General features: G+C 55.4%; 1 protein-coding gene across 3 annotated transcripts in view; it reads right to left on the bottom strand.

Moving 5' to 3' along the window:
* Positions 1 to 23,290, bottom strand: part of ADCY3 (adenylate cyclase 3) — a 91,054-nt gene that overhangs the window by 1,553 nt on the left and 66,211 nt on the right. For all 3 annotated transcript variants that reach the window (XM_042933523.1, XM_042933521.1, XM_042933522.1), the window contains exons 4-20: positions 21,595 to 21,725; positions 20,954 to 21,065; positions 20,674 to 20,801; positions 19,400 to 19,558; positions 18,473 to 18,650; positions 11,900 to 12,028; positions 10,162 to 10,304; positions 9,864 to 10,025; positions 8,158 to 8,245; positions 7,286 to 7,402; positions 5,300 to 5,559; positions 4,977 to 5,042; positions 3,453 to 3,534; positions 2,447 to 2,605; positions 1,785 to 1,931; positions 1,127 to 1,246; positions 19 to 142 (exon numbers count right to left, since the gene is read on the bottom strand). In XM_042933523.1, the coding sequence (XP_042789457.1) occupies positions 19 to 142; positions 1,127 to 1,246; positions 1,785 to 1,931; positions 2,447 to 2,605; positions 3,453 to 3,534; positions 4,977 to 5,042; positions 5,300 to 5,559; positions 7,286 to 7,402; positions 8,158 to 8,245; positions 9,864 to 10,025; positions 10,162 to 10,304; positions 11,900 to 12,028; positions 18,473 to 18,650; positions 19,400 to 19,558; positions 20,674 to 20,801; positions 20,954 to 21,065; positions 21,595 to 21,725 (2,305 nt within the window). The remainder of the gene's footprint in view (positions 1 to 18; positions 143 to 1,126; positions 1,247 to 1,784; positions 1,932 to 2,446; positions 2,606 to 3,452; positions 3,535 to 4,976; positions 5,043 to 5,299; positions 5,560 to 7,285; positions 7,403 to 8,157; positions 8,246 to 9,863; positions 10,026 to 10,161; positions 10,305 to 11,899; positions 12,029 to 18,472; positions 18,651 to 19,399; positions 19,559 to 20,673; positions 20,802 to 20,953; positions 21,066 to 21,594; positions 21,726 to 23,290) is intronic.

Genomic DNA, 23,290 nt, shown 5'->3' with positions numbered 1-23,290 from the left:
CAAGCCTGAAGCCCTTACCTATGCGCAGCATGAAGTTGTTGAAGGACTGGTTGTTGATGTTGGTGAGTGTGTCCTTCATGGCCAGAGCGAAGTCAGCCAGGTCAGCCAGGTGTTGCCAGCGCTCCCGGTCAGACTTTTCCTCCTGCGCCAAGGAGCGGCGGTGAGGGCAGCAGGAGCCAGCGTGGGCACCTTCCTCCCCTTCACGGTATTATTGAGGTGAGTTCCTACAGCTACGTGTTAAAGGCCTTATTCTCCACTTCCTCCCACAGACAAGTCCATGACCTCTGCCTCTGTGTGTCACTGACGCTTCACCTGGGTCCCTTTGGATCCAGGGCAAACCCCGGGCGGTGGTGGGGAAGACACATCCTGTCAAGTCACTTCCTGTCTGCCATGTAGCAGATCAGTCCTGCCTCATCACCACCTTGCCCGAACCTGGTCTTATAATTTTGAGATCGCTGTCCTCACTTTGATTCCTGAGCTAGATTATAAGCACTGGAAGGTCATGAACCATCTTAGATGCATTTCTTTAGCCTCATCCATAGAATGGAGATGGTAGCAACACTTACATAGTATAGGACAGTTATAAGACAAAACAGGATGATGACAGTGTAGGAAGAGCTCTTGGGACCAGGGCCCCCACAGCTCCTCTCCTCCCCTGGAACGAGCTAGCTAAATGGCTAGGTCCACAGGTCTGATTCAACAAGAGGACAGGCCGATGCCAGCCGGTGAGCTCTGAAGACCCCTCTTCTAATAAAACTGCTTCCAATCTGGATGTCGTCATTGTTACATAATTGTGTGGATGGTTTCTACTCCCTGGTTCTTTCCAAAGTATAGAACACAAAGGGAGCATGGCCACAGTTGAAGCAGCTTACACCCGGGCTAAGCTGTGCAGCAATGGAGGGGTTGTGTGTCCTATTTCTCTGCTCATTAAACTTTGCCAATAAACCTGATTTTAAATTTGCATTGCATGGTGCTGGCGGTGCGTGTGTCCCTTTGGCACAACCGGTACCCGGGAACGTCAGCTACCCTCGTAACTTCCCGTTTCACACGTGCTGGGTGCGGGCCGCTGCTTTCTTGCCTTGGAGGCAGAGCCCCATCTCCTCCAGCCACAGAGGTGGTTAGCTACCTTGTTGGAGTTGGCGAAGCCATTGGTGTTGACATCTGGGGTGACTCCTGAAGCTGCCATATAGGTGCTGCCGATGGTTTTGATCTTGGTGATGACCCGGAACTTAGGATTATCCAGGAGCTGGGGCCAGTATTAAAGAAGAAATGTCAGTCAACGGGGATAAATGAGCCAACTAAGTGACAGGTGTGCCTGTTTACAACAACCCCACAAGACAGCCCAGAGATGGTTTCCTACAGTCTGATCGAGTCTGCTGCTTATCAGCCATGTGATCTCAGGCAAACTTCCCGATGAGCCTCAGTTTCTAGGACCTTAATGTGGGACAAAACTGCCAGTCCCCTAGGGTGATTGAGCATATATGTAAAAGCATTTTCCTTGGCGTACGAGTTACCTAATTTTACTGGATCTGAATTTGAGGGTGGGGAGAATCCGAGGGGCCTCAGGATCTTGTTTTAGCCAGTCGTACCCTGAATTTGCAGGCGATTTCCCAGGCTCCTGCCTGCCCGCTCAGACCCACCAGGCTGCAGGAGCTCCTACGTTAATGGGGAGGGGCTCAGCCGGAAAGATGGAGCAGCTAGGGTAATGACAGGTTCTGACTTCTGCAGCCTGTCCTGGGATGTGATCCAGAGTGAGCTGGCTTAGGGGCAGGACGGGGACTCACAGAATCAAAATCTGAGATGATCTCGTTGAGGAAGCGCAGACACTCGATGCCACCGTTATTGATGCTCTCCTCTGTGTAGAAGTCGGCGAAGTTGGGCAGGGAGGCAAACATGACTCCAATCTCATCATAAGACTGGCTGTACAGCTCCTAGAAAGAGGCAGGCCCGAGCGCTCAAGGAAACGCTGACGGAACGGTGTGCCACAGAAATGACGATCTCCTGTGATTGGTGTACTCAGCTTTTTGGATACCTCCCAGGTTATCCCAACTTTGAGCCGTAAGGAGGTAGACTGTCACGACTTTGAACAAGAGTTTTTCTGGTCTCTGGAACAGCCCTAGCTTTGAGCAAGTGGGTGGGATGGAATTGGGAAGTGAGGCAGAAGAACCCTTCTACGTGAGGGGATGGCAGCTGACAGGGGAGCTCTAGCCAAGGCCTCGGCGGAAACGGGGCCTTCCGGGGATGTGTGGCCCACAGGTTGAAGCGCTCTCTACCGAGCGCCTGTGAATTTCCCTCTTGCTTACGATGCAGCTGCAGCTTGGGCGCAGCCCTGCCTGGAACGGTGCCAGCTCCTGAGAAGACCTTGGGCCCAGAGGGGCTCCCTGGCAGAAAGCCAGACGACACACAGCCTTACGGCTGCGAGCTATCGCACGGGGCCACCCCTCACCTCATCTCTCTTCTTGGATCCCAGGAAATGGCGTGCCACGTGCTCAGGCAACATGTTGGTGACCAAGGCCTCATTCCAGCGCCGCATCTCGTAGACGCGTTCCTTCTGGTCATGGACCTCAATCTTCCACAAGAACAGTGTCCGTGCCAATTTTTCCACCTGTGGACAGGCACAGGCAAGGTGTGTGCTTCAGCTGACCATTTGATGGAAAGATGAAGCGGGAATTCGGATGCAGGGGTTCCACGTGGGAAAACCTGAAGGAAGGTGGCTAAATGACAAGAGAAAGAAGCCCCGGAGAGACCCACCTACTCACAAAGGCCACCCTGCAGCTGTAGTGAGGATTCCAGCCTCACTGTGGTTATGCAGAGCTCCCAGAGGCCTTCTGGAGATGCGGGGCCTTCTGGGACCTAATTCTAGCTACAGGTCCATCTTGGCCTGGGGGACGCGGGCAGCAATGGAGATCTCCTAGCCCAGCGGGGCGTCCCCATTTCCAGCAGGCTCCATTAGGCCAAGAAGTGCCTCGGGAAGGCTGTACTTTCCCTCGCAAGCCACCGGGGGGCACCTGGGCTAGCATGGAACTACTTCACTCTCTCCCTCTCTGCTTATTTTTTTTTCCTTTTAACCAAACAAAACTTCATCAGCTTCTTTCCCTTTCTCTTCTGCCTCCATGCGTGTCAGTGACCCCTAGAACCAGGGTGAGTGAAAATCCAGGAGCCCTTAGCCTAAGAAACAGATTTTCTCCAAGCTTTTATGCCTCCACTGTATGCTTCCTTCAGCATGCTGGAGGAAGTCAGAGGAAAGAGGTAACGAACTGTTCTCCTTGTATTACAAGGGAGGAAACCAGAAAAAGGAGGGGGTGATGGTTTGGCCAGGGCCACATGCCAAGTTGGGTAAGGGAAACCAGCACTCCTGAGGAGCCGGGCTTCTTAGATCCTGAGACTGCGTTTTTAAGAAACCCTGACGGATTGTGCACAAAGACGGGAGAGGAGGGTGTGTGGGCACTCACGTGGCGCGAGAAGTAGTAAAAGCTCAGCATCATGATGAAGATCATCACTGTCATGGAGTACTTAGAAGGCACCAGGGGCAGCCTGTGGGGCAGACAGTAATTCATCCACCCCTGCTGCCATCTTGGAAGGCAGCTTCACTCCCTCCAACTGGGCTGTGCCCTTCCCGTCACCCTGGGCTCCAGAAACTTCTCCCGGCTCCTTAAGCACCTTCACATCAAGCCTGGACTCACAGGTAAATCTTAATCACTGGGCTCCTAATAGGCAGCCCTGCGGGGCAGCTCCTGGAATCCACACCAGGGCCACTCCCCCGGTGTTTAGTAAACACTGCAACTGATTGATAACAGAAGTAGGTGCAACCATGGAAGCCTCTGGAGAAAGGCTTCGGAGTGATGGAACTAAGGCACCGTTTTATCATGGTGCTTTATAACTTCACATTTTTGTACGGCGCTAACAGTTTTCATTACCGCATAGTAGCCTACTGCATGAGTAGGTCACAATTTGTATACCCATTTGCTGTTGATGGGATCTGGGTTGGCTTCACCTGCTTTGGACGTGTGTGTGTGTGTGTGTGTGTGTGTGTGTGTGTGTGTGTGTGTGTGTGTAGCTATGATGAACACGACCGGACGTTTCTGCCCACACGTCCTGGGACATACAGATGTGCATGGGTTTCTGTAAGGAACGTACGGAGCAGCAGAATTGCCGGGTCATAGGTCTATTTGCAACCTCACTAAATAAGTCCAAATGGTTTTCTAAAACGGTTGTACCAATTTATACTCCCATCAGGAGCGTGTGTGTTACCATCATACTGGATATTACCAGACTTCTTAACTCTCGAGAAACAGGTAGGTGTGTAGTGGTATTTCGTCCTGGTCCTAATTTTCATTTCCTTGATTACGTGAGTGCCTTTCATTTATTAGTGGCCATTTAGATTTCTTCTTTTGTGAAGGGTCTATTCAGTTCTTCTACCCTAATTCTGTTAGGTAAGTCTAGTCAAGGCACCGAATCATAAAATTCTAAAACTTTAGCGCTAGAGGGGACCCTGAAGAACTTCTAGTCCACTATCCTCTTCAAGTTGTGAAACGGACTCGAACGATGGCCTGCCTGCGGCCCCTGAGAGGACTCCTGCAGCTGGGGAAGAATCCATGCCTTCTAGATCAAGTGCGGTGCTCTTTCCTCCTCATTTTGCTGTGGTCCTGCCGGCCAGTTAAATGCAGCTATCACATCCATTTGGCCGTCTGTTGCCTCTCCCCTCACCTGAGCCCGGCCTCCACCCGACCCCCTACACCACACTGCTGCTGCTCTCCCGGCTCGCTCTCTGACCTGGAAAGGCCACAACGGCCAGGTCCGTACCCGGGTCATTCCGCCTCTGCTCCAGCCCTCCTACCCCTCCTACAGAAACACATACTGCTCTAATAAATCTCCCACATCGTGTGCCTTTGAAGGGGTGAGATCATGGCCTTCTCTTGTCTCTAGAAGAAAGGGAGACTAAATGCAGACCGAACAGGGAAAGCAGTTGCCCTTACCTGTCAGTGCTGTTGAGCCCGGGGGTGGAAAGTACCTGCATCTTCTCTAAGGCGACCACAGGAAAGCTGTTGGACAGATAATCGCACACTCAGGCCCCACCTGAGTACAAGAGGCTGATGCCCAGAAGCTGAACACGGAGGCAGCCGCGATCTTCCACTCATCGAGAATGGAAAGGATCTCAGAGGCGTATCTGTGAGAAGCCACGAACCCCGATTCCCATCCAAGCCTCGAAGGAGCCCAAGGCCCATGACCCTGACGTGGAGACTTGGGCGGTGGGGGGAGGAAGGAGACAAAACAGACCCCTAAAGAGGCCTCATCTTACTCATGTTCCTGGAAACGTTTGCGGTCATATTCATCAAAGATGGGGCGCCAGGCGTAGATGTTGATGACGGCCATAGCACCCGTGACAAGCAGCATGAGTGTGAGCTTCACCATGTGGCTGACCTGCACCAGCATGATGGTGGCGATGAGGGACAGCACAGCGACATAGTTGTAATACTTGGGGTTCTCTACGCAGCCATCCTCTGCCTCCGTCCCTGCGGTGCTGTTGACGGGGCCTGTGTGGTACTGCAGGCAGCTAAGCTGGAGGGCAGGCCCGGGGTGGCAGGGGGAGAACACAGGGTACAGGGGGACAGTAAACACTGGTCAGAGAGGGCTGTGCACGGCAGTGTCCTTTCAGCTGCCACTTCCCACAGCTCCCTCAGAAACACTGACAGATGGGAAAACTTACCAAGGAATAATACAAAGGCCACTAGTTCCTACTAAGAGCTTAACCGTCTCTCATTTGACGTCTATGAAAATTCCAGTATTTTTGCTATTGCCACCTTTGTATAGAAAACTCAGAGAGGCTGGACTTGCACAAAATAGCACAATGAGCAAGTGGTAAAGCCAGAGCCAGGAGTCCAGTATTTCAGTTTCAAATACAAATGCTCTTGCCCACATCACACTGTTGCTTAAGGGGGAGGGGGGCTCCCCCACAGCATCACCGCGATGGCAGCCAGTCTCCGCGCAAACACTTCCGTTTCTCAAGTCCTGCTGCCGAGCACAGGGAGTCAAGGGAACTGAATCCAACCCACTTTCTGTAACTTGCAACCTCTGGTGCTCATCTGCCTTTGGGGAAGTTCTCAGCACGTGAAAAGTTTTCCTATACCTCCCTGGTCTTGCACCCCTCCGTTGGCAACGGGCTCTCCCGCTGTCCATGACCCGGCACCAGGCTCCAGGCGGGTTCAGACATGCTAGGGGCCTGGGGCTTCTCTTCCCTGCACTTGCGCATCGTGCGACCAGGGGCGTGTTAGGTTCTGGAGCCCACAGCTTCTCATTCTAGTTGGACTTGGGCTCAGTTGGCCCTAGGGATTTTTCACCTCTACTACCACCAGATTCAGTCTCCATGGTGAGGTTTTGTTTTGGTTTTTTTCCTGTGCTTCAATTTTTAAAGAAAATAAAGCAAGTGCTATAAGATTTATTTGGAAAATGTAGGAGTTTTTAAGAGTGTATATAATACTGCCAAAATTGTCGGGAGCCATGACGAATGACAAGAAAGTCAACAACAGCTCCAAGCTGCCAGTGCTCAGCAAATGACTGGCGGCTCTCAGTCAATAGGTCGGGGTTTCCAACTGCTGTCCCCTCTCCCCAGGAAAGCATCTGGCTGCCCCCTTGGGACCTGCCGCTTCTCCATGAATTGAGAGCAGAGAAGAGGATTTGTCTGCCCCGAGCCATTTGGGCTCTAGGAAGGTCTGGCAACGTTCAAATGGACGAAGTCCAAACAGGAGAGCTCCTTTAGCGGAACGGGCTTACCTGCCCCCTAGATACCCCTTAGATACCTGGCTTTCACCACACTGTAGGGAACACTTCAGATATGCAGAACGCATACAAGTACTGTGCCCCTTGAGCAGCGAGATAGGGAGTTTCTTCACAGGGTTGGGGTTTAGAACTGCTCAGTCCTTTACTCTGCCACTTACTGGCCGTGTGACCTAAAACAAGTGAATTAACCTCTCTGAGCCTTGAGGCTGTAGGCAATGGTACCAACACCTCTTGGGACTGTTAGATTAAATGAGTCAACATCCAACACGGGATCTGGAGCATGGTGTCGGGCTCCTGCACTCTGGGAGAGCACGGAGCTGGGGCAACAGGTCAGTCTCAGGTTTCTGGGGTAGAAGACACTCTCCATTTGGCCAAGATAATCTGTTTAGGAAACTCAGCCATGTCTAGTTGGGAGGACTGGTTGACAAACTGCTCACGCTGGCCAATACAGAAGCCTTTCTCCACTGAGAGAGGGGGTGTCCCTTCTACAGCGACAGCTGGAGCTCACCATGTCCACAACGTTTGCCATAACCAGAATGAAGATGGCTAACATGGCCCAGGTGTTTCTGGCCCAGCGGGTCCGGTCGATCCAAGTCGAGAAGGCCACGAGCTTCTTAGGAAAGGCCTAGAAGAATGGAATTTCAGGGGCCATGAGCCTTTGACAGTCTTTTCTCCTGTAAATATGGCTGCTAATGACCCTTTGCCTGTGAGTCAACCAAAAACTGACCGGCAGACTTGAGGAGGTGGCGCAGGAACCTGATGCTCTGTATCAGTCCCACTGGAGGGGTCTGTGACACAGCGGGGCCTCCAGATACCAGAGCCCTTTCTGGAGCAGACACGGAGACCAGCCCAGGGGGCTGCGGGCAGCGCCAGCAGCGGCAGCCCGCTCCGTAAGTCCAAGCGGCAAGGCCACGTCAGGGAACAATGTTCGGGGCCGGCCATCTTTGCCTGGCTGCTCCTGCCTTTCCTGGGTCGGTGTGCCCTAAGTCTTGCAAGTGACCCGGCAAGTCACCTGCCAGACCCCCTTCCCTAAAACACTGTTTTTCTCTGGTCATTCTGATCCCAGACTCTGCATGGGACCCCGGTGCTTACAGGAGAACGTCTCAGTCCCTTTGTCTGGCCGGGACCAACCCCCTTCCGGCGGGGCCTCCGCTGCTTTTCCACGCAGGTCCCCGTTTATCCGGACTCTGGCTTACACACCCCTGCTTGCTCAGCTGGAGCAAATGAATGACCGGTGTGGGACAAATGAATGAATGGGTAAATGCCTGCACCATCCTAACAAAGGCAGCGTATCTGTCAGGATCTGACGGGATGCAGAACTCCGTCGATGCCACCTGCACTTGCAGAAGGCTTCGGAGTCAAAGGGGAAGCGGCTCTTACCCGGGGAAAGATGGCGGCCAGCGAGCAGACCGTCAGGATCAGAAGGAGAACCTCCCCGACCACAAAGGTCATGTAGTTTGTCATCAGCCTGTGAAGGGGAGACGACAATGAGAGAGGGGAGCAGATGGGTCAGTGAGATCGGGTGAAGGGCCAGGAGAGAAGAGGAGAAGGGAGAGGGCAGGCCCTTCCATGCCGGCACCTGAAACGTTCACGGAGCCCTGCCTCCTGTTGTGGAGACGGGATGGAGGCCCTGAGTGCGGGGCCTGGGCATGTGCGGCCCTCCCCAGCGGTAGTTGTTGCTGGGGCACAGATGCCCTTGGGCAGGGCCCAGGAGAAACACGGGGTTCTCAGGAATGAACGCCCTGCCATGAAGGGAGAGCGGGGGGACAGAGCCTCTCCCCTGCAGCCGAGGGTGGCAAGGTCTCCCCTCTGCCGACCGCACAGAGCTTCACAGCTGAGCAGGGACTTCCACACCCACCTTCTCAATTCCGAGAAACTCGGGGTCTCCAGATCCTCCCCGTACTCACACCCCCACCATTCGGTTCCCTAGGAACCTCTGTTGCCAAGCCGGCGCCTGATTCTCGGATTCTCGGTCTCTACTGAAGTATCGCCCTGTCGGTGAGGCCGTTCCGCCCGGGGTCATACACAAACGCCGACACAACTAAACTCGCCGCCAGCATTCCCCACTCCCTTCTTCACCTGACTTTTATCCATGCCACCTGCCCCTGTCTGCATACATGTTTTGATTATTCAATTGTTTACGTCTGCCTCCCTCTGCTAGAACGGAAGTTCCATGAGAGCGGGGCTGTTTGTATGCAGTCCTCGCTGCATATCCCTAGACCTCAGCGCCGGGCACAGAGCAGCCCGTAAATACCTGTGCAGCGAATGAATGGATTTGATCCTTCCAACAGTCCTGGGAGTTAGGAGAGAGGGCATTATGATCTTCAAATTGTTATTACCATCATCATCTTTGGCTTTACCGATGAGTAAACCGATACTCTGGGAACCTTAGAGACACGGCCGTACAACAAATAGGCAACGAAGCCGTGTCTAGAAACCTGCGACTAAGTCCGAGGCTCCTTACGGTGCCCCCAACTGTAACTGGGACAGGGCTCCACCCACCTCCTTCTGAGGGGGAACCCCGTGCAGGAGTGAGCTGCTGATGGGCCACGGGGAGGGGGACCTCTGACCTTTACTCGGGCCTCAACGGTTGGGGCAAGGACTCCAGAACATCCCCCGTGCCCCAGAGGACCTGCTGCTGTGTTGCAGAAATCCGTTTGTGCCCAGAGCTTAAAATCACCTGCTAAGATGAGGCAAGAATGGGAAGCCAGGTCAGCCTTGACGACTGAGGTTGAAGAGGGTCCCCATCTCCTGTCTCCTCGTCCCAAGACCACTGAGGCCCACACAGCCAAGGCCTCCATCCTCCTGGGCCCCTCTCTACCCCTCGGCTTTCTCCATCCTGGTTTTAAGGCTAGTGCTATTCTGGAACCCGAGGTAGACAGAAGGAAGGGGGTCCAGGGCACAGTCCTAGCTACACCTGGGCCCGAGATCGGCTGGGGCTGTTCCACCGAGGCAAGGAAGAGACCAGGCTTTTGCCCCAGTGTCAGGCTCCAGATGATGCACTCACACCCTTTACACCTCTGGCCTAGGATGCTCATCACCTTTCCTCTTTCCTGGCCTATCGGCTCCCACCATGCCCTCCTCACCAGGGGTCGATGAGTATCTCGACCAGGGCCGTACAGAGCAGGACAACACAGGAGCAGCTAAAGGCGGCCCCACTCTGCTTTTCCTTCTCCACGGAGTAGCGGGTTTCCATCTCGGGGTCCATGAACCGCATGGAAAGGAGGAAGGTGTTTCTCTTCTTCACTCTGCGGTGGAAACACGTCCCATGAAACACGGATGTCACATCTGCCTTGGCCTAACAGGAAGGGGCCCCATTTAAGATGGCTAACTTCCCGAACCCCAAGTCAGGGCCTACAAGGTATATGCAGAGGATCCACTTACACCTGGGCGGACTCTCGCTCAAGCAGGGCCTCATTGAGTAGCTGGTTGAGCTCATGCTCGTCCTCAGAGGCGTCCACCACTCGATCAGCCAGGTCCTGAAGGCGCAGCCTCCGGCGCGGGTTGGGGAACGAGGGGTTGTCCGCCTGCAAGGCAGTGCCCGAGGTGGGGGCGGGTGGGAGGAGTGGGGGCGGAGTTGGGGAAAGAGGGTGGTGCAGGGGCGGTGGGGGGGGGGGGACAAAAGGGATCACACTCAGGAGGACTAACTAAGCCCTTCTAGAAACCACTTTACAGGAAGTCTTCCCTATGCCTCCACGTGGCTCTATCTTGCTTGGATCTGGACCCAAAGCCACAGTCCTTCCTGGTTTCCCAGGACCGTGGCTCTGCAGTGACCAGCCACTAACAGCAGCATGTGGGGCAGCAGCCACTGGCCCCGAGGAGGACACCCGGGAATGTGAGACCGCTGCTGGGGCAGCACAGTCCCGGCACATCCTGCTACGAGGACGGGGTCCCATACAGCCACGCAATCGGCGTCCCTGGGACATGAATGACCCCCAACCCTAGGGCTTAAGGGAGTGCACATCGGTTCATTTGGGGGAGGAAGGTCTGAGGGGGAAAGTGCTGGGAGAAGAAGGGACACCCTTGTCACTGGTGGGGTAGCGGGGCTGGGGGACTTCTACCATTTTAATTCGCACAGAGGAAAAGCATCAGCTCCAAAAGTATGACTCCAGACTGTGATTACACGGCCATCAGCCCAAATGGTAACTGAGACCGGGCCCATTAGCGCTGTCTGTGCGGGTCCAGATGTATCTGGAAGCCAGGACCAAGACAGCCCGGTCCTAAGCTCGGGCGTGCCACTGGTTGCCAATTTGATCCCATGTCACTCGTGTTGCCCAGCTCCAGCTTTCTCCTCTGTAAAATGACGAGGAAGATGTGTTCCAGCACCAAGAACCTCTGTCCCTGAAGCGCATGCTGGGGAGTGTGGCTAATCGTGAGGACAGAAAAATTACAAGCTGCTAAAAGGATCTGCGTTCTTGTTAACGAGTTATGTCGAGTCTACATTTCCACCTTCTATCAAGGAAATCACAATTGCTGAACGTCACGGTGATCCAGAAAACCTCCAGAACTTTCAGCCCTGTCTCCCCTCTTGCTCTGCAGCCCCTCATCTCAAGGCGCCGGGGCCGTTTGTCTGCCCCCCACCCGCCGCCGCCCAGCAGTGAGAACGGCGCGGCTGCCAGAAGGCTCACCTGAGCAAGGCAGAGACCCCCGTCTCCCAGGACCTGCCTTTATCACTGAGTGGGCCCAGGAAGCTCTTTAGTAACGGACAGGTCCTGGACGCTGTCCCAAGATGGGCCCCGTCCTCAGGGCGGAAAGCATGTTAATTCCTCCGGAAACCCCTGCCGCTGTCATGGGACTTGTGGAACAGAGAGGTGGGCCCACCCTGAAGTCTCACTTCCAGAACAGTCTTGGTTGGATCCTACAGAATTCTCCACGGATGTCCTCGCTGCCCTCAAAGCCACAGGATTCTGGGACAGGAGGGCTAGACAAGGCCTGCGAGGTGAGTACCTCTTTGGACTTGCCCCCCTCCACCCCAGGAGGAGACAGTGGAACCAGGGTAGGAGGTGACGCCCAAGGTGACACCGGTAAAAAGGAGAAGAGCCCAGGCCAGTCTCCCACTCCTGCAGCAACCTTCCCCACCCCGTCCCCTGCCCACAGCCCTGGCCCCCCGCCCCGCACACACCTGGGCATCCTGCTCCTCGGGCTCCTCCGACGTGGAGCCGCTGGTGTGGATGCTTCCGTTGGGCTCCTTGGTCTCAATGAGGGCGGGAGAGCTGGGCTTTGAGGAAGCTGGCGCTCCATTCAGCAGGGCCTGCGGTGGTGGAAAGACGTGGCTGTCGGGGCACTGGACCCAGCCGCCCACCGGCCCCAGCAGACCTGGTTGGTCCACGCACTATCAGTCTGGAATCTTCCCACTAGAGTTTGGAAGCTCTAATTTCTAAAGAAGTTACCGTTTGACTCCTCCTCTAGAACATTAATTTTAAAATGCTGTACTTTTCTGGTATCTTTTTCCACGAGTAAAATTATTCAAAGCAGAGAAAGACCCTATTGTTTCAACTCCTATTTCTTTTTTTTTTTTTTTTAATTTTTTATTTTTATTTTTGGGACAGAGAGAGAAAGAGCATGAACGGGGGAGGGGCAGAGAGAGAGGGAGACACAGAATCGGAAACAGGCTCCAGGCTCCGAGCCATCAGCCCAGAGCCTGACGCGGGGCTCGAACTCACGGACCGCGAGATCGTGACCTGGCTGAAGTCGGACGCTTAACCGACTGCGCCACCCAGGCGCCCCACAACTCCTATTTCTAAAACAGTCGCTTCACACAGTGATTCACAGAGGTCTTTTTTTTGGTGTAGAGCCCGTCAGATGCCTTCCGAAAGTCTGAATAAATTCCACAAGCCCATGTCCCCAGTGATTAAGTACTCTTCCTTGACAGAGTAAGTTAAACGCTGAAACACAGGGCAGCAGTGTTACTGAGTCCCTGCTCTGTGACAGGAACTGCTCTAACTCCTGGGGATACACACAGAACGTCCTGACCGGGACAGCTCACGTTCTACTGAGGAAAGGCAGACAACAGGGAAGCAAGTAAGTAAAGTTAGCAGAGCGCGTAAGAAGAGGGTACGTGCTCTGGAGAAAGATAAAGCAGGAAAGGGGCACAGGATCGCAGGGGAGCGGGACAGTGGAGAGGAGGTCAGCGAAGGCCTGAAGGAGCGAATCACTTGGCTCTGTGGGGACAGAGGCCCTGGGAAGAGGGAGAAGCTGGTGCAAAGGCCCGGCAACGGGCCTGAGCAGCTGCCGGGAGGTCAGAGCCGCTGCCGGGATGGTGAGTGAAGGCAGAGCAGGGCGGCGAGGGCCTGGCCATGCTGGGCCTTCCTGGCCTCCGCAGGGCTCGGGCTTTCCCTCCGGGTGAGATGGAGACCAACACAAGTGACAGGACTTCACCCGACACCTCAGCAGGAACACTGCCTGCCATGGGGACGGGGCACCGGGGCCAGGTCAGCGGCCCAGCCCCTGGTGGCCCAGACGGGGGTGGCTGTGAGGGGGTGTGGGGGGGTCAGAGCTCTCTTTCGCAGGAGGGGTCAACAGAGCGCGCTTGTGGATGGCAAAGAGAGGGCTCGAGCACGTGTTCACAGTTTTTGGTCTGAACTGTTGAAAGAATGAACTTGTCGCTGATGGAGACGGGAGGGCAGAGGGACCGGCAGGCACTGGGCCTCGGACCTGGGGACCGAGCTCCCCCGTGTCTGTGCAGATGGACACTTACAGGGGCCACAGGGTGAGTGCAGGCAACGGCCGGGGCCGAGGGGGAAATCTGGGCATCATGAAAGATGGCATGTGAGACAGAGAGAGCGGGCGGGCCTGACAACAAGGGCAGTGTGCACAGGGAGAGGTCCGGAAGCTTTTTGACACTCGGGAAGGACTCATCATGAGGACTTCCTGAACACTTGTCGACCACACGAGCTACACGGGCTGTGATGAGTTCTGCGTGCCCCGGCGGCTGCCATGCCGCCTTGCAGAGAACACAGGAGGCGGGAGCTCCCAACCACAGCCGAACGTTCGAGTTCCCTGTGACACAGTGGCGCTGGCACACGGCGGATGCCCCGCCGATGGCCGCCGACTACCGCATGAGCCAGGGTTCACTTCTCTAATAAACAAAGAGCCCCTACAAAGCAGAGAGGGGACCGGGCCCTCAAAGGCCACATAAAGCACATGCCACAGAAGAAAACACCTCGCTGACAACGACGGTAAGCGTCCAGCCTTACTAATGATTACAGAAATGAGGTTACAACAGTGATCTATCACGGTTCTGTCTTTCAAATGAACAAACCTAAAAGTGAGTAAAGAGCTGGGCAGTGAGGGTGCCCTCCGGGGGTGGGAGGCAGGTGGTGAGTGAGCGGGGGTAAAAGCTTTCCATGTGCAGAAACCTTAACCCAGCCCTTCTACTTCGAGAAATTGATATTTTCAGGAAGGGCAGTAAGAAACTGTTAACAGGGCGTCTGGGTGGCTTATTTGGTTAACCCTCTGACTCTTTGAGCTCGGCTCAGGTCACAATCCCACAGTTTGCGAGTTCAAGCCCCGTATCAGGCTCTGCGCTGGGGGCGTGGAGACTGCTTGGGATTCTGACTCTCCTTCTCTCTGCCCCTCCCCAACATGTGCGCACGCGCGCTCTCTCTCTCTCTCAAGATAAACTTTAAAATAATTTTTTTGGAGAAAAACTGTTAAAATTCAACTTTACAAAAGTACTGAAAACCTGAATGGCCATAAAATGTCACTGAAAGAAGTGCTGAAAAGAGAACACCATTCACGTTTCCACGGGAACCAGTGCTGGCTGTCTTGTGTGATGGTGCACTTAAGAAGAAGAGGTCGGTTCTCTCGACCCGCAGTGCCTGTGCTCCGTCCTGTTCAGGCCGCGGCCTCGGCATGGGCCGTTTCCTGCTGGCTCACAGCTTCAGAGCTGATGTTTTAAGCCATGCAACCACAGACTCAACTTTTCTCTCATTTGCAAGTGGAAGAATGTCTCAAGCACAACGGCTCCATGGAGACGGGCTCTGCCCAGGCTCCCTGGGCCTCCCTTCCCTCATCTGCACTCTCAGAGGGGTGCCAGGTGCTGACGAAAACCCCTGAGCCAAATGACACGCCATGCAAGGGTGATCGGAAGAAGCGAAATAAAATACAAGATCAGAACACAGCGGAATGAGTGCTATCCCAAGGACGTGTTGACTGCTCTGTGACTTCAAGGTGGCCCCCCGGTAAAACCAAATTTGTGGGTACGTTTTGAAAGGAGTAACATTGCTCAGTTTCTTAAAAATTTTGTATGCCAGGAATTACAAATCTCCTACCGCTTTACAAAAGTAGCTGATTGCTTAAATTACTGTCGATTACTGTCTGGTAGAACAGCTTTGAAGAGACATTTTCAATGCGTTCCAGTGAGTATGTTACAGTTCCCCAAAGAGCACTCTTAAAAATATGAATGAACTTGTTAATTCTTTTTTTTTTTTTTTTAATTTATTTATTTATTTTTTTTTTTTTAATTTTTTAATATATGAAATTTACTGTCAAATTGGTTTCCATACAACACCCAGTGCTCATCCCAAAAGGTGCCCTCCTCAATACCCATCACCCACCCTGCCCTCCCTCCCACCCCCCATCAACCCTCAGTTTGTTCTCAGTTTTTAACAGTCTCTAATGCTTTGGCTCTCTCCCACTCTAACCTCTTTTTTTTTTTTTTTTTTTTTCTTTCCTTCCCCTCCCCCATGGGTTTCTGTTATGTTTCTCAGGATCCACATAAGAGTGAAACCATATGGTATCTGTCTTTCTCTGTATGGCTTATTTCACTTAGCATCACACTCTCCAGTTCCATCCATGTTGCTACAAAAGGCCATATTTCATTTTTTCTCATTGCCACGTAGTATTCCATTGTGTATATAAACCACAATTTCTTTATCCATTCATCAGTTGATGGACATTTAGGCTCTTTCCATAATTTGGCTATTGTTGAGAGTGCCGCTATAAACATTGGGGTACAGGTGCCCCTATGCATCAGTACTCCTGTATCCCTTGGATAAATTCCTAGCAGTGCTATTGCTGGGTCATAGGGTAGGTCTATTTTTAATTTTCTGAGGAACCTCCACACTGCTTTCCAGAGCGGCTGCACCAATTTGCATTCCCACCAACAGTGCAAGAGGGTTCCTGTTTCTCCACATCCTCTCCAGCATCTATAGTCTCCTGATTTCTTCATTTTGGCCACTCTGACTGGCGTGAGGTGGTATCTGAGTGTGGTTTTGATTTGTATTTCCCTGATAAGGAGCGACGTTGAACATCTTTTCATGTGCCTGTTGGCCATCCGGATGTCTTCTTTAGAGAAGTGTCTATTCATGTTTTCTGCCCATTTCTTCACTGGGTTATTTGTTTTTCGGGTGTGGAGTTTGATGAGCTCTTTATAGATTTTGGATACTAGCCCTTTGTCCGATGTGTCATTTGCAAATATCTTTTCCCATTCCGTTGGTTGCCTTTTAGTTTTGTTGGTTGTTTCCTTTGCTGTGCAGAAGCTTTTTATCTTCATAAGGTCCCAGTAATTCACTTTTGTTTTTAATTCCCTTGCCTTTGGGGATGTGCCGAGTAAGAGATTGCTACGGCTGAGGTCAGAGAGGTCTTTTCCTGCTTTCTCCTCTAAGGTTTTGATGGTTTCCTGTCTCACATTCAGGTCCTTTATCCATTTTGAGTTTATTTTTGTGAATGGTGTGAGAAAGTGGTCTAGTTTCAACCTTCTGCATGTTGCTGTCCAGTTCTCCCAGCACCATTTGTTAAAGAGACTGTCTTTTTTCCATTGGATGTTCTTTCCTGCTTTGTCAAAGATGAGTTGGCCATACGTTTGTGGGTCTAGTTCTGGGGTTTCTATTCTATTCCATTGGTCTATGTGTCTGTTTTTATGCCAATACCATGCTGTCTTGATGATGACAGCTTTGTAGTAGAGGCTAAAGTCTGGGATTGTGATGCCTCCTGCTTTGGTCTTCTTCTTCAAAATTACTTTGGCTATTCGGGGCCTTTTGTGGTTCCATATGAATTTTAGGATTGCTTGTTCTAGTTTCGAGAAGAATGCTGGTGCAATTTTGATTGGGATTGCATTGAATGTGTAGATAGCTTTGGGTAGTATTGACATTTTGACAATATTTATTCTTCCAATCCATGAGCAGGGAATGTCTTTCCATTTCTTTATATCTTCTTCAATTACCTGCATAAGCTTTCTATAGTTTTCAGCATACAGATCTTTTACATCTTTGGTTAGATTTATTCCTAGGTATTTTATGCTTCTTGGTGCAATTGTGAATGGGATCAGTTTCTTCATTTGTCTTTCTGTTGCTTCATTGTTAGTGTATAAGAATGCAACTGATTTCTGCACATTGATTTTGTATCCTGCAACTTTGCTGAATTCATGTATCAGTTCTATGAACTTGTTAATTCTGTGGCAAGGTCAAGTCTTAGTTCCTAATTTTCTGAAAAACAGCTTCCTACTTTTCTGAGTTCCTTGGAGCATTTAATTGTAGCTCAGACTTCACATGCAGCTCAAAATACCTTGAAGTGTCCTTTGCTTTAACACAGGCACCTCATGGGACTTTAAATTACTCAGGAGTGAGGCGGTGCCCACATGTGCAGGCCTCCCAGTGCTGAGTCCGTGTGAACGCCTTCACACGGGGGCGCCCACATTCTGGGTTATGGGGTGGCTGGCAGGTCGGGGGCAGGGCCCTGCTCTGCCACCTACCAGATCTGCAACTTACACAAAGTTCTGGGCCTCAGTTTCCTCCTCTGTAAAGCGGGTATGACGACAGCCCCCTTTCTCCCAGGGCTGTCTTGAGGATTAAGTGAAATTACGGAGAAACGGAAGTACTCACGAAACAGTGGTTGCAATTCGATTTAAACGGATGAATCTTCTGTTTGTGTTTGATTTGCTAGTCATCACATACACGTGGGGGAGGGGGGAAGGCATCTAGTTTTCTTTCCGGACATTACAGGGGTCACGTCTTCAGCCACAGAAACCTCACCCGACCAGCTCAAGCCCTGCTTTAACCATCATGAGACAAAGCCTCGGCCATGGGATGGTCTCCACGTGCCAACTCTGGGAGCACCAAACCCCCCAACTGTCAAATTCCCACGACTGGTGGGGTTTTTAAGCGCAAAGCTTCGAGGAGTAAAACGCCTTCCAGGCTCACCAGAGGATGACAGACGGCCCAATTTCTGCAGCAGCCACTGGTGGCTTCTAACCAGACAGCCTGTCAGGAGGCTGGTGGGGGCAGCTGCTGAGGGCACTGGGTCTGACTAGATGCAGGAAATCAGCAGAGAGGCCAGGGCAGGACGACCTCACCGCTTCCATCCGGTTCTTTTCTCATTTCCCGCCCCGCAAAGTTCCCAGCCCGGTTCTCCTCCGTGACCAAGCCAACCTCAGTGCCTGCCCCTGGCATCCTCACCCACTCCGCGAACTCGCTCCCTGGGTGCCCACGTCTCTCCCACGATTCTGACTGCCTCCTCCACGCAGGGAGCCCTTCCCTAGCCAGCTGCTCTCCCGAGTGCCACGTACACCTCTCCGGGCGCCTGTCCTCTGCTGTACCACTCACCGTCAGCCTGCCGGGAGCCATGTGCCCTACTCCCCCCGGAGCCCGCTTTCCCCCTGCGAGGGTGCCCCCCACGGCCCCGCCCGCTCTTCCCCAGGCCCTGCTTCTCGAACCCTGCCTTTCCACGTCCCGTGCGAGGCGGGCAGCGGACTCACCGGGCCGTCGAGGCCGTGCTGGGCGGCTGTTTTCTTCACCTCTGGCTTGGATGCGATGATGAGGTAGGTCTCGATGCCCTTCTCGTCCAGGTACTCACAGCGGCTGCCCCCGTCGCCCGGCTCCACATCGAACTCGCCCTTTAGGCAGTCCATGGTGCTCTGGGAGATGTGCACACGCCTGGACGGCAGCAAGAGGCCCGGGACCGTCAGCGGAGGGTCGGGCCACCCCGAAGCCCAAGGCTGCCGGGGAGGCGGGGACACACGTGCCACCAGAGCTCCAGCCGGGGCGCCCCGGTGCTAACTGGCTGTGAGGCCCGTGTGGCCCCTGCCCCTCTGGGCCTCAGTGCCACATCCGCGAAACAGGAAGGAAACACCCTCAGGCTGCCCGCAGCACCGGGCCAGGTGAGGAGCGTAGAAGGCCGCTCTGAACTCGGTGGTGATCCTACCGTTATGCACCTCACATGGCTCCCACCCGCCGTCAGGGGGTTGTTACCCATTTCTGGGGAGTCACCACTGAGGGACAGGACCCTGACTGCCCCGGAGGGCCACTCCCTGACCCAGGCGGGGAGAGTTTCTCTGTGTCCTCAGCCCGTCCGCCCTGACTGGCTGGTGGTATAAAGGAGCTCGAGCCAGGTGTACACCACGTCAGAACCTGTTCCTTGGGTTTGGCGCCCTGCGGGGAGCCTTGGAGGCGGCTACGGCTGTGCCAGCGTCTGTGGCCCCACGAGGAGAGGACGGGGGCGAGGACACACGGCTGCAGAGGCAGAGGCCTAGGCAGGAGGCAGCTGGGCCCGGGGCAAGCAGGCAGGCACCCCGAGGAAGAACACTGCTCCTGGGTGTCTCCTGGCTGAGCCCCAGCCCCGACGGATGGACGGTCCCCTCCCTCAGTGCCCACGCCCGCCCACCGGGAAGGAGATGCTCGCTCACCCGGGGATGCCACCGGCCTCCATCTTGTTGGCCACAGTGACGTCGGTGGACCACACGTCATACTGCCAGCGCTTCTGGCCCAGGACGCCCCCCAGCACCGTGCCTGTGTGCACCCCCACACGCATGTCCACCCCAGTCTTCGTCTTCTCCCGCACGTACCTGCCAGGCACACACGGAAAGGAGGAGGGTCGGGCATGGCCGTGGCAAGGTGGCCGGCCCTCTGTGCCCTGCGGGAAGAGTCCTGCGCTGGCTTTCTCCCACTCCAGGCCGAGGGGGCTGCTGGGCACTCCACAGCTCTCTGCCTGCACTTCAGCTAAGTGACCTGTGGCTAGGGGTCCAGCAGGTCGGCCCAGGCCCAGACTCACATCGTGAGTTAGCGTGATGGGGGTGCAGGCAGGAAGCCACAGAATAATGGCCGCTACCTCCCCGCGTCCACCTGTGCCAGGCGCCCGCACAACAGGGAAAGCTGCCCCAAGGTGAGGGAAGTGGAGGTGAATGATCCTGAACTACCCACCCCCCACACGCTCCCAGCACAGCATTTGTGTCTAGGCCAATGTCAGAGAAGCTCTAATCCAGAAGATGGTAACAATGCAAAACCGCCCTCTGGTGGCAAGGTGTCCCTTCCCCGCCCCCACCCCCACCCCCCCCAACCACCCAGCCTCCATCCTGGTGGTGGGGTGGGAAACCTCAGCAAGGAGCCCCCTTCCCTCCTGGTGCCTGATCCCAGCCAGGGCCTGCCTGCTGGGGCCTCTAAGCCACCTGCAATGTGACAGCGACAGGGGAGGGCGAGGGGGAAGAGGGCAGTGTCCTCCCAGTGGCAGAGGCAGGAGCCCTGGCTGGGAGCCCAGAGCAGAGGCCGGGGCCCTGTCCCACCTCTGCTGCCCCACGTCGCTGTCACACTCGGACTTTCCGACCTGAGACGGGCCTGGAGGCTCACAGTGAGAAAACACGGAGAGAAGGGACGGGGAGCCTGGGGGGGACTCCAAACCAGCGTGAGGAGGTGTGACAGCCTTTACCACGACTGCCACTTCTCTAGAAAACAACAGTGGATGCAGGCTGGGCCCCTCAGAGGCCACGGAAGGCTTTCGGCCCCTCGGCTGGCAAGAAGGCGAGCCACGTCCCCCCTTCCCAGAGCCGGGGACTGAGCCGCCTGCCGACCAACACGGCACCCACGTCCCGTGGGGGCCTGGGGTGCGCCGAGCCCCCACGCCGGACCACGGAAGGCCCGCCTCTCCCGCGGTCCAGAGCCCCTCCCCCCAGAGGCCCCCACTCACGAGATGGCCTCCACCATGGCGAGCCCCATAAGGATGGAGCAGACGGCGTGGTCCTCCCGGTAGTCGGGCAGGCCGCAGATGCAGTAGTAACAGTCGCCCAGGATCTTAATCCGCAGCTGGTGGTATTTCTGAAAGAACAGGGTGTGCGGCGTGGCTCTGAGTCCCTCGCGGGCAAGGAGGGCGGGCAGGGGGCAGAGCAGGCACCCGTGCGAGGCGACCGTGGGAACCCCAAGGGTGGCCCCCCGCCGCGCCGGAGGCCGAGCGGGGGCCGGGTACTCACGGCCGCCAGCTTGTCAAAGCGGGCGAAGAGCTCGTTGAGCAGCTTCACGAGCTCCTGGGCACTGCAGGCGGAAGACAGCTGGGTGAAGCCCACGATGTCCGCAAAGAGGATGCTGGGAGAGCAGGGAGGGCACCACCGTGAGGCTCCGGGCAGCGTGCCTGGCCCCACCACCAGCTCCTGCCCCAGGACCACAGCAGAGGGGTCCCTGCTCGACCCCAAAGCAGCAAGCCCCTGGCACTCCCAGGGCGAATGCGGGGCTCTGACGTTTAGTTTATCCTTGTGGGCCTCTCCTCTCCGGGCCTCCTTCCCCCACGCTGCCTGCTCCTGCCCCGTGATAAAGTCACCCGTCTTGGTAGGAACACAGCTGTTAGCCCCTAGCCGGCCCGGAATGGCTGGGTGACCTCACAGACGTCACCCCCGCACTCTGGGTGACGTCTGTGCGATGATGGGGACTGACTACATGGCCCAGACAGCTCATTCCCGGCATCCGTCTGCAAGACTGCTCCCACGGGGCTCACACTGAAGGCATGGCCTAACTTCTAGTCCTGGGGGAAGACTCTCGAATCCCACAGTGCTTGGCTGACCCCACAAAGCCCAGCCCCCGTTCCGCTCTTGGAGCCCAGGCCCACGGGCCGGCGCACCTGACGTTCTCGTGGCGATACATGTACATGGTGTTGAACTGCTGCTGGTCCTTTTGGCTCTCGTCCTTCTTCATGTCCTTTAGCATCTCGTCAGCCACATGCTTGGGCAGGATGGAAAGCATAAGGTTCTCCTGGGAGGAGGAGGAGAGGGTTGGTGGAGAAGCAGCTGACCCCACGGGGCCTTACAGGGGCCTCCCCCACGCTGGGAGGCAGCCGGAGGCCCAGGGCAACAGGCTCAGGGCTGTGACGGCACACCTTAAAAGCCCTCACGGGAGTCAGAAATCCATGAAGAAACCCAAGCTTGGTTCTGTACCTCCAGAGTGTCCTCAATGCCACAGGAAAGGTGGCAGTTCCTACGTGGACCTGTTCTCTCCTGCACCGGGAGGGTGCAGGATCTGGGTCACCCACCCCAGCATGCACAGAGCAATCACCCGAGAATTCTGACTGAACATGACTGAAGACCGACTAGGTGCCAGGCGGCATGCTATAACGTGCCAATGCCACAAAACGAGCGAGTCGCTGCCCTCAGAGGGCTGAGGGTCTCACGGGGATGGGTAAGCGGGCCCAGCGCAGTGCATTACGGTAAATGCCCAGACAGGAGAGGGACAGCGGGCAGTAACGAAGAAGGGTGGGTGTCAGAGTCTGCCAGGGGTGTTGGGGGCAATCAGGGACACTTCCCAGAAGTGAGGCTTGCCGACTGAGATGCTGGGAACATCTCGTCAGAGGGAGCTGCTCACACCAGGCCCAGAGACCTGGGACAGGAGGTTCAGGGACTTGCAGTGGTTTCCATGGGGGCGGGAACAGGGAACAGCGGCCCCACAGCTAGGTTTGGGGGGGGGGGGGGGGGTCCACACTGCCACCTGCGGGCCAAACCTGGCTGCTGCAGTTCGCACAGATAGTGTCTCGCGGCGGGGGGGGGGGGGGGGGGGGGGGGGGGCAGCCAAGCTCGTTTGTTTACATGTCACCTCTGGCTGCCCCCTCGCTCCAACAGAGTCGAGTTGCTGTGACAGAGAAGACGTGGCCTGCAAAACCGAAAGGGGTTTCTGGCGCTTTCCAGAAAACGTCTGCCAACCCCTGGTTCGCATCCTGAAGGGCCTCGTGTGTGAGGCAAGGAACGGGGAGCTCCTTCCTGAAAGCTGTGGGGTAGGCCCAGTGCCCAGGGCTGTGACACAGGAGGGCAGGCCAGGTGACCAGTTAGCAGTCATCTGGGCAAAGTGGGGCTTGGCGACAGCTTGCATCAAGCAGGCGGGACAGGCCCGTGGCTTGGGCCTCTGGGTGGAAGGTGCCGGTCTCTTTAAGTGAGGAACAGAGGAGGAGAGAGAGGTGAGGGGAAAACCAGGGCAGATTTGGGACGCGTGGCAGGCAGACACTGAGCTGGCTCATGGGTTGAGCCTGCAGCCCCGCAGCACGGCTCAGGCTGAGCAACAGGGACAGGGGACAGGAGACAGCCCCCGGGAGTGGGTGCAAGGGGGTGAAGCCAGAGCCAGAAGCCCAGGCAGGGTGCTGTGCCAGGAACCCTGCGCCCCAAGATGGGGAGAACCTGAGGTTCGCAGGATGGAGGCCGGAAAGTGGGGCTACGGCGAGGCTGAGTGGAGGCCCGCGGGGCACAGCAGCGAGAGAAGTGGGGAGGGGGTAGGGGAGGAGACCGAGACAAGACTGGGAGCAGAGGCACGGCAGGGTCTGAGCCCAGCGGTGG

Source organism: Panthera leo, chromosome A3 (assembly GCF_018350215.1).
Source record: "Panthera leo isolate Ple1 chromosome A3, P.leo_Ple1_pat1.1, whole genome shotgun sequence".
Lineage (NCBI taxonomy): Eukaryota > Metazoa > Chordata > Mammalia > Carnivora > Felidae > Panthera > Panthera leo.
Note: the sequence above shows the minus strand (reverse complement) of the source record. Positions and strands in the feature narration are given on the sequence as shown.